The sequence below is a fragment of the Numida meleagris genome, unplaced genomic scaffold (genome assembly GCF_002078875.1).
Source record: "Numida meleagris isolate 19003 breed g44 Domestic line unplaced genomic scaffold, NumMel1.0 unplaced_Scaffold180, whole genome shotgun sequence".
Taxonomy (NCBI): domain Eukaryota; kingdom Metazoa; phylum Chordata; class Aves; order Galliformes; family Numididae; genus Numida; species Numida meleagris.
In genome coordinates, this window is record NW_018363597.1 from 534,183 (window position 1) to 543,786 (window position 9,604).

A 9,604-nucleotide genomic window follows, 5' to 3' on the forward strand; every position below is an offset into this window, starting at 1 on the left:
GGGAATGGAGGTAGGGATGGGGATGGAGATGGAAAGGGGATGAGGAATAGGGATGGGGACAGGGATGGGAATGAGGATGGGGATGGGGATAGGGATGGGAATGGGGAAGGACTGGGACCACAGTGCTGGTGCCACTGACTAGTGCCCCCTCCCAGGTGACAGCTGCCCCCCTGGCATGGCCCTGGTGACCTGTGCCAACCGCTGCCCCCAGCACTGTGGGGACCTTCAGGAGGGCATCGTCTGTGGGGAGGAGGAGCGCTGTGAGCTGGGCTGCCGCTGCCCCAATGGTGAGTGCCCCTCTCCTGCTGTCCTTGCACCCCTGGGGGACCACAGCATGGGAGATGCTCAGGGGCTTTGTTGTGCCCTGGTTGGATATGGGTGGCAGCAGGGCTCCATGCTATGTGTGTGTGCTGCAAGTGCTCACAGTGCTGGGAATGCACTGCAAGCACCCTCATGCACTGCAAGAACGCTTGCAGACAGAGCTGCACATGCACTACAAGCACTTGTGCACTGCAAACATGCCCAGAGCTGACTGCACTGTAGATGTGCTTGCATAGCTGCAAGCCCACTGTATGCACTTGCATGTACTGCAAACCCATGCGGTGCTGGGAGTGCACTGCAAAAGTGCTCATGGGCAACACTGTGCATGCACTGCAGATGCTCAGTGCTGGGAATGCAAATGTGCAGAGCTGCACACGCACTACGTGCAGAGCTGTGTGCGCACCGCAAATCCAGTGCTGGGCATGCATGCCAGCACATGTTCGTGTAGAGCTGCGTGCATGAGACTGGCCACATCCAGATGGGCATGGCACGCATGCATGCTTGCCTGCTCACGAGCATACACACACACGCACACACACGCACACACGCAGGCTTTCCTGGTGACGCTGCCCTCCCGCAGGCACACTGGAGCAGGACGGGGGCTGCGTGCCCCTTGCACACTGCGAGTGCACGGACGCGCAGGGCCATGGCTGGGTGCCGGGCAGCACGCATCATGATGGTTGCAACAACTGCACCTGCCTGGAGGGCCGCCTGCGCTGCACCGACCGCCTCTGCCCACCGCCGCAGTGCCACTGGAGCCACTGGTCCCGCTGGTCCCCGTGCAGCATCACCTGCGGGGACGGCCAGCAGACGCGCTTCAGGTGGGGACGTGGCACTGCCACAGGACGGCCACGGCACCACGGGCCGGGCTGCGGATGCAAGGTGGCTGTGAGGACCTGTGAAGTCCATGTTCTCTGCTTTGTCCTTCGACAGGACGCCCATGTCGGGCTCGTGGGATGAGGAGTGCCAGGGGGAGCAGATGGAGAACCGGGGCTGTGCCACGGGGCCCTGCCCGCCCCTCTGTCCCCAGGGCAGCTGGGAGAGGCGGCTGGGGGACACGTGGCTGCAGGGAGAGTGCCAGCAATGGTCAGTGCCCCATGGGGGGGGGGCGGGGAGCGGGCAGGGCTGCTCTTGCATTGCCTGCAACATGGGCATCACCTACCCCATGGGAACAACATACCCTATGGGCATCGCCACACCATTAGCATCACCCACCCAATGGGCACCACCCACCCTACAAGTACCAACCCCATGGGCATCACCCACCCTGTAGCCGTCATCCACCCTATTAGTTACCTACCCCATGGGCACCACCTATCCTATGGGCATCACATGCCCTGTAGGCACTACCTGCCCTATGGGCATCTCCTGCCCTGTAAGCACCATTTACCTCTTGAGCATCCCCCACCCCATTGCCATCACCACCTGCCCCATGGGCGCTGACCCTTTCTATCCCCTCCTGCAGCACCTGCACACCAGAGGGCACAGTTTGCGAGGACACCGCCTGTGCAGGTGAGTGCCATGCAGTCCCAAACATCCCCGGGGCTCTGGGGATGGAGGGGACCTGGTGATACCACAGTCCATGACGTGCCTCCTCTCCACCCCAGGGCCTGAGCACTGTGTGTGGGGCACATGGAGCCCCTGCTCCCGGAGCTGTGGCACCGGCCTGGCATCCCGGGAGCGCTCCTGCCCCTGCCCAGCCCCCAGCCCCCCTGGTGCCCTCTGCAATGCCAGCACCGGGGATGGAGCCGGCATTCACCGGGAGGTGCAGGCCTGCTACCTGCACCCCTGCCCAGGTAGGGGATCAGCATGGGGCAGTGGGGCAGTGGGGCCATACTTGTTCCTCACCCCTTGCCCTGCCACAGCTGAGTGCTCCTGGAGTGCCTGGAGCTCCTGGGGCCGCTGCTCCTGCAGCTCCCCACTGCAGCACCGGCACCGGCACCGGCACGGCCCCGGCCTCTGTGTGGGGCTGGACGTGGAGCTGCGCACCTGCAACACCTCGGGATGCTCCGGTGAGGATGGGGCTGGTGGGGATCCTCCTGCCCCAGCGCAGCCCTGCCCACCCAACCTTTCTGCCCACGTCCTGCCCATCCTCAGTGCTGCTTGCGGGGTCCCTGCCCATCTCGGTGACACTTGGGGTGCCCCTGCCCATCCTGCGTGGCCCTGCCCTGGTTCTGTGTGTCCCCATGAGCTCACTGGGGAGTCTCTTCCTGTCACCATACACTCACTGCCCACACCCTGCCCATCCCACTGTGCACTGGGATGTCCCAGCCCCAATCCCACACCTGTCCCCACAGAATCCAGCTGTGAGCCCCCCTTCGAGTTCCAGCCCTGCAGTTCCCCCTGCACCCGGCTCTGCTCCTCACTGCAGCACCTGGAGCTGTGCCCAGCCCAGTCCCGCTGCCTTCCCGGCTGCTTCTGCCCCCAGGCAAGAGGGGCACGGGGGTTGGGGTGGGGGCAGCCTGGTGGGCTCTGAAGCTACTGGGGATGGGGAGGGCTCAGAAAGAACTGAGTGCCCATGGTGGGTGCTGGGGACAAATGGCCGAATGGCACCGATGGGGCAGGAGGGGCTGCAGGGATGCCATGGGGACAGTGGAGGCACAACACTGGGGGAACACTGCAGGGCCTCTGAGGGGATACTGCATGGACAATGGGGGGATGCTGCAGGGGTGCTATGGGGACACAGCGGGGACACTGCAGGGATATGTTTTGGGGATGTTTGGGGGCACTACAGGGAGTCAGTGGGGATGCCATGGGAATGCTGTGGGATGCTCAGGGAATACTGTGGGGATGCTGCAGGGGTGTTTTGGGGACGCTGTAGGGATGCTGTGGGGATGCACCAGGTGCCCCTCTACATCCCTGTGTCCTGGCAGGGGCTGCTGGAGCAGCGCGGTGCCTGCGTGCCCCCCGAGCAGTGTGACTGCCTGCACATCAATGGGTCGGGCAGCCCGGTGACACTGTCCCCAGGGGACATCATCCTGGTGGGATGCAAGGAGTGGTGAGCGGGGCTGCGGTGTACCACGGGGCTGTCCCCCATGTGAGGGGCCAGGGACAACACCGGGAGCTCAGAGCTGTGTGTTCCCTCACAGCGTGTGCCAGGACGGAGCCCTGCAGTGCAGCAGTGAGGGCTGCCAGGGTGAGTGCGTCCCTCCCAGCCCCAGCCCCTCCTGCCCCATGGCTTCCATTGTGTGGCAGTGCCATGTCCCTCTGTCCCATGGATACTGCTGTGCTGGAAATGCCCTGTCCTCAAGCCCCACGACTTTCACTGTGTGGCAGCGCTCATGCCCCATGGCTGCCATTCTGGCGGTGCCACGTCCTCGTGCCCCAACCATGGGATATCCCAGTGGCTCCCACCCACCCAGCAGTTCCGTGTCCCCGCAGGGCTGCTCCCGCTGAGCCCCTGGTCGGAGTGGACGCCTTGCAGCACCTGCCTGCCCCTGTCCGTGTCCCCGTCCCAGCCAGGGGACGTCACACCCCTCGTGTCAGTGCAGCACCGCTACCGAGCCTGCCTGGACCCGCAGAGCGGCCGGCCCTGGTCTGGTGATGCAGCTGTGTGCTCGGCTGAGCTGCAGCAGCAGCGGCTCTGCCCGGATCCCGACATCTGCCAAGGTACCGCAGTGCTGCAGGGCATGGGAGCAATGAGCCCCCTGTGTCCCCCCCTCGGTGACACCAGCGTCCCACAGAGCTGTGCCTCTGGAGCCCCTGGGGGCCCTGGGGGCCCTGCCAGCAGCCCTGCAGTGGGAGCTTCCGCCTGCGGCACCGCCATCTCCAGAACCTGGTGGGCACTGGGCAATGCCGGGGGGCACGCACCCAGAGCGAGAGCTGCAACACGGCTGTGTGCCCAGGTAACTCCCCATTCCTCCCCCCCCCCGGACCCCCACCTCCCAGACGGGAGCTGACACCAGGCTTCTGTGCTCAGGAGAGGATTGCGAGGAGCAGGGGAGGATATTCACTGCCACCTGCGCCAACAGCTGCCCCCGTGCCTGCACCGACCTCTGGCAGCACGTGGAGTGTGTGCAGGGGGGCTGCAAGCCAGGTATGCCCCCCCCCAGCCCAGTGCATGCTGCACCCCCCCTGCACCCTGTGCCCATCCCACCAGGCGCTCGCAGCACCGCGGTGCCCAGCCCATCCCCCTGCCCCACAGGGTGCCAGTGCCCACAGGGGCAGCTGCTGCAGGACGGGGTGTGCGTGCCCATGGCCCAGTGCCGCTGCGGGCTGAGCGAGGACAACGGCACCCGGGAGCTGTGGCCGGGGCAGGAGGCCACCATTGAGTGCCACAACTGGTGGGTGCCATGGGGCTCACGGCACAGGGGTGCGGGCAGGACCGTGCTGTGCCCTTCACTGATCTCCAGTGAGTGGGGGGCGTTGGGTGTTCTGGTTGGGCCCTGTCCTCACGCAGCCGCTCCACAGCACCTGTGAGAACGGCACCATGGTGTGCCCGGTGCTGCCGTGCCTGTCCTATGGGCCCTGGTCCTCCTGGAGCCCCTGCTCTAGCAGCTGTGGCAGCGGCCACACGTCCCGGCACCGCAGCTGCGAGCCGAGCCCTGGCGGGGTGCCCTGTGCTGCCAGCGGGATGCAGGAGACGGCTGAGTGCAGCCCCCAGCCCTGCCCCGGTGAGCACCCAGCATCACTGCCACCACCGGCACCGGCGCTCCCCGGGGTTGGCACTGAGCCCTGTCCCCCACAGCCGGCTGCCAGCTGAGCCCCTGGTCCCCCTGGAGCCCCTGCAGCAGCAGCTGCGGAGGGGGCCGCTCGGAGCGCAGCCGGGAGCTGCTGGGAGGCGAGGAGGAGCCGTGCCCCATCCCAGCGCTGCAGCAGCACCGCGTCTGCAACGCACACAACTGCACGCCAGGTAAGGGCTGCCGAAAGCAGGGAGCCTGGGGCTGGGGGGCATAGGGCTCACCAACGCCTGCGTTCTCTCCTGCAGTGTGTCCCCACAGCCAGGTGCACGGGGACTGCGCCAATGCCTGTCCCCACACCTGCGCCGACCTGCGCCCTTGGACACAGTGCCTGCCACAGCCCTGCCAGCCTGGCTGCACCTGCCCGCCCGGACAGGTGGGACCATGGGGGTGCATGGGGCATGCTGGGGACAGGGCAGCAGCCTCAGGGTCCCCGTCACCCGCAGGTGCTGCAGGATGGTGCCTGCGTGCCCCCCGAGGCGTGCCGCTGCACGCTGGACCCTACCATGCCCGGAGTGCTCAACCTATCGCGGGAGGAGCAGGAGCAGGAGCACGCACCGGGCAGCCGCCTGCAGCACCGCTGCAACACCTGGTGCGTGCCCCCAGCCCCACAGTGTCACCCCACAGCAGGGCACAAGGAGCCGGGTGGGTGCTGGGCACCGGGTGGGTGCTGAGCCCCTCTCTGTCCACAGCGTCTGCATCCGCGGTGCCTTCAACTGCTCGCAGGAGGACTGCAATGGTGAGGGAAGCCCCCGTCCTCATTCCTGTGCCTGCGCTACAGTCCCTGTGTCACAGCCGGGCCTTGCTCGCTCCCCCCGCAGTGGATTGCCTGTGGTCCCCGTGGTCACCCTGGTCCCCCTGCTTGGTGACGTGTGGGGCGGGTGAGCAGCTCTCACATCGGCACCCGCTGCGGCAGCGCCTCTATGAGGGGGCTGAGTGCACGGGGCCCCCCGTGCGCCGGGCCCCCTGCCACCTCCCTGACTGCGGTGAGTGTCCCCAGTGTCCCCAGGTACGGCTGCGGTCTCACCGAGCTGCAAAGCGGAGCACGGAGCAGGGCAGGGGTGGTGGGGTGGGTGGTGAGGGAAAGGCTCGAGCTGTCACTGTGGGATGCTGCGGTTCTGGGGGTGCATGAGCACCTGGGGGGGTTTGTCCCCCACTGCCACTAGCCCTGCCCACTCCGGTCCCCACACGCTGGGCCGCTGCATGGCCAGGGCTGGTGACGCATCCCATGCTGCTGGCAGCCTGCCCAGAGGGGGAGCGCTGGCAGGGCCCCGGGGTGCCACCAGGCTGTGAGCAAAGCTGCCGGGACATCCTCGATGAGGCCCCCCCAGGCTGCACCCCCGCCCCAGCCCCCGGCTGCACCTGTGAGCCCGGCCGCTACCGCAACAGCAGCGGCCACTGCGTGCCCACTGCCCTCTGCGAGTGCCTGCACCAGGGGCAGCTCCACGAGGTGAGCAGCGCACAGCACCCAGGGGTGCCCGGGGTGCCCGAGGGTGCCCCCACCTCACTGGCTGAGCTCTGTCCCCCCAGCCTGGCAGTGAGTGGCAGGAGCAATGCGCCAAGTGCCGCTGTGTGGATGGCAAGGCCAACTGCACCGACAGCTGCCCACCACTCTCCTGCCCCGAGGTACGACCCCACTGCACCCTGCTGCCCCCCGTTGCCCCCTCCTTCCCCCTGCTGCCCCCCACTGCCCCTCGGGGCCCTGATGCTGCTGTATCCACAGGGCGAGGTGAAGGTGCGGGAGCCGGGACGCTGCTGTCCCGTCTGCAGGATGGAGTGGCCGGGTAAGGGCCTCACAGGGAACCCCCACTCTACCCCCGCTCCCAGGGACCACCCTGGAGCCCCCCATGGGGGTGTCACTGCTCTGTCCCCCCCTCTCTGCAGAGGAGCCGTCCTCCATGTGCCGGCGCTTCACCGAGCTGCGCAACATCACCAAGGGGCCCTGCTCGCTGCCCAACGTGGAGGTCAGCTTCTGCAGTGGCCGCTGCCCGTCCCGCACCGCCGTCACCCCCGAGGTGGGTCCGTGGGCACCGGGTGCTGCCCCTGTTCCACGGGTGCAGTGCACTCATCCGGTGCCACGGTGCTGTGCCCACGCAGGAGCCGTACCTGCAGACGCTGTGCGAGTGCTGCAGTTACCGCCTGGACCCCGGCAGCCCCGTGCGCATCCTCAGCCTGCCCTGTGCAGGCGGTGCGGCCGAGCCCGTCGTGCTGCCCGTCATCCACAGCTGCGAGTGCAGCAGCTGCCAGGGTGAGTGGGGAGCGGGGCACCCCCCAGCCCCTGCTGCATCCCCGGCCTCGCCTCACCCCCTGTCCTGCAGGTGGGGATTTCTCCAAGCGCTGATGCCCTGGATGGAAGCTGTCCTGCTGCGTGCTGTGGTGGTAGAGGACCCCGAGGCGTCCCCTTTCCCCCCCATCCTGCAATAAAGCCACAAGCCCCTGACTCACCTGTCCCTTGGTGGGAGTAAGAATGGGATGGGGAGGTGGCTGGGCACACTGTGGGATGGAGATGGCTGCAAGGTGAGGGTCTGGGATGCTCGAGGGGCTCAGGGAGACCAGGGCAGGACCAGGGGAGAGCAACATGGGCAGGGGCTGTGCACCCACACAGTGACCAAGAGGGACCGAGGGGGAGCAGAGCCAGGGCCACATGGGGTCAGCTCAAAGCAGGCTGCCCTGGTGTCAGGTCTGGATGTTCCCCTACACCCCATTGGGCTCCAGAAAACATGCAGTGCTCCCAGCGTAGCCCTTGCCCCAGCACTGCATCCCCACGCAGACACCCACTGCCTCGCACCCACAGACACTATAGTGCAGGGGATGGCAGCGGGGAGAGCCGCTGGCCCACAATGCTGGCACTGTGTGCCTGTGGTGGTGCAGTCCCCAGAGTGTCACAGTCCCACAGTGTCCCTGCCAGGGCTGGTGGCTGGCCACACTCAGCTGCTTGAGCCCTGGGTGCTCACCCAATGGGGTGGGCTGCAGGCACTTGGTACCTCCCTAGCAGCAGTGCCATGCTGTGCTGTGGTGCCATGGCTGTGCCGCAGTGCCATGCCATGCTGCGATGCCTTACTATCCCATGGTGCTGTGCTGTGCTGCAGTGCCTTGCCATGACGCAGTGCCATGCTGATCTGCAGCACAGCAGAGCTTTGGCTGAGCCATGGCTGGTGTTTGGGCAAGGCACAGGGGATTTGCCCCGGGCTCAGCCTTGCAGGAGCAGAGGTTTGTTTGGAGAGGATTCACAAACACAATTCAGGCACCCCTCGTGCTCACCCTGAGCCCCAGGGCTTGGGGCAAGTGGCATGCTGTCCCCACACGGGGCTGGGTCACAGTGGGTTGCCACCGGATTGGCATGGGTGATGCAGGGAGCTTGGCAGTGCCAGGGGCACTGTGTTATGCTGTGCCAAACCGTGCCACACTCTGCCACACCGTGCCAGTCTGCAGTCCCAGAATGAGCCCCGAGGGCTCCTGGGGTGCTGGAGGGGCTGCTGCAGTTCACCATGACCTGGGGACAGTCCCTCGGTGGCTGGTGTCCCTGTGCCATCAGGCAGGGCTGCACCTCTGTCTCCTGCAGCACGCTGGCAGTGGTGGGATCTGCTGCTGCTCCCCGTGGAGGCTGGAAAAGCTCCTTGCACCAGGATAGCTCCATCTGTGCCATGGGGGTTAATGGCTGTGGTCCTGAGGTGGCATTTCCAGCTTCAGTCGGTGGCACAGGGAAGGGCAGCACAGCGGGCACAGCTGCACTCCTATGGATTCTGGGAGGGAGGGGACAGACGGACAGACAGAGCACAGCAGCGGGCACGAGCCTGGGGCTTTGCACATGAGGCAAAGGCATTGAACCTCACCGGGGCAGCTGGGGAGCAGCAGGGCCGAGGCAATGCTGCTGGAGGGTCCTGGTATTACTTAGTACGTGAAGCAGTGCTCATGTCTGGGGCCAAAGCAGCAGCAAAATGCCAGTAATTACAAGCAAAATAATGCCAGCTGTTTTGCTGCTTGGAAAAGGGGGAGAAAGGTCACACCCTGAGATGAGAGCTGCAAAATGCACAGACGTGGGCCTGGGTAAAAATGCAGCAGAGATCTGTGTGCTGAGCGTGAGGGTGGGGAGGAGGATGAGGACCAGGGTGAGGAGGAAGGTGAGGGTGAGGAAGAGGGTGAGGAGGAGGAGGAGGACAAGCATGAGGATAAGGACAAGGATGAGGATAAGGATGAGGAGGATGAGGACGAGGATGAGGATGAGGATGGAGATGAGGGGGAGGAGGATGAGGGTGAGGATGAGGGGGAGGGGGAGGAGGAGGAAGAGGAGAAGGAGGATGAGAGTGAGGATGAGGGTGAGGATGAGAATGAGGATGAGTGAGGGTGAGGGTGAGGATGAGGAGGAGGAGGAGGGTAAGAATGAGGATGGGTGAGGGTGAGGATGAGGAGGAGGAGGAGGGTGAGAATGAGGATGGGTGAGGGTGAGGGTGAGGGTGAGGGTGAGGAGGAGAAGGAGAAGGAGAAGGAGGAGGAGGAGAAGGAGAAGGAGAAGAAGGAGAAGGAGAAGGAGAAGGAGAAGGAGAAGGAGAAGGAGAAGGAGAAGGAGAAGGAGAAGGAGAAGGAGAAGGAGAAGGAGAAGGAGA

General features: G+C 65.6%; 2 protein-coding genes across 2 annotated transcripts in view; both read left to right on the forward strand.

Moving 5' to 3' along the window:
* Window positions 1-7,341, forward strand: part of SSPO (SCO-spondin) — a 36,575-nt gene extending 29,234 nt beyond the window's left edge. Inside the window, exons 81-105 of the mRNA XM_021382119.1 lie at window positions 156-287; window positions 902-1,142; window positions 1,255-1,407; window positions 1,787-1,833; window positions 1,929-2,117; window positions 2,187-2,333; window positions 2,619-2,749; window positions 3,195-3,319; window positions 3,411-3,457; window positions 3,703-3,930; window positions 4,005-4,166; window positions 4,241-4,357; window positions 4,466-4,604; window positions 4,732-4,934; window positions 5,009-5,173; window positions 5,249-5,376; window positions 5,447-5,592; window positions 5,693-5,739; window positions 5,822-5,986; window positions 6,242-6,450; window positions 6,531-6,626; window positions 6,724-6,784; window positions 6,885-7,015; window positions 7,098-7,248; window positions 7,319-7,341. Of these exons, the coding sequence (XP_021237794.1) occupies window positions 156-287; window positions 902-1,142; window positions 1,255-1,407; window positions 1,787-1,833; window positions 1,929-2,117; window positions 2,187-2,333; window positions 2,619-2,749; window positions 3,195-3,319; window positions 3,411-3,457; window positions 3,703-3,930; window positions 4,005-4,166; window positions 4,241-4,357; window positions 4,466-4,604; window positions 4,732-4,934; window positions 5,009-5,173; window positions 5,249-5,376; window positions 5,447-5,592; window positions 5,693-5,739; window positions 5,822-5,986; window positions 6,242-6,450; window positions 6,531-6,626; window positions 6,724-6,784; window positions 6,885-7,015; window positions 7,098-7,248; window positions 7,319-7,341 (3,383 nt within the window). The remainder of the gene's footprint in view (window positions 1-155; window positions 288-901; window positions 1,143-1,254; window positions 1,408-1,786; window positions 1,834-1,928; window positions 2,118-2,186; window positions 2,334-2,618; window positions 2,750-3,194; window positions 3,320-3,410; window positions 3,458-3,702; window positions 3,931-4,004; window positions 4,167-4,240; window positions 4,358-4,465; window positions 4,605-4,731; window positions 4,935-5,008; window positions 5,174-5,248; window positions 5,377-5,446; window positions 5,593-5,692; window positions 5,740-5,821; window positions 5,987-6,241; window positions 6,451-6,530; window positions 6,627-6,723; window positions 6,785-6,884; window positions 7,016-7,097; window positions 7,249-7,318) is intronic.
* LOC110390697 (GTPase IMAP family member 8-like) overlaps window positions 1-9,604 on the forward strand; it is a 685,191-nt gene that overhangs the window by 96,907 nt on the left and 578,680 nt on the right. The window lies entirely within an intron of this gene.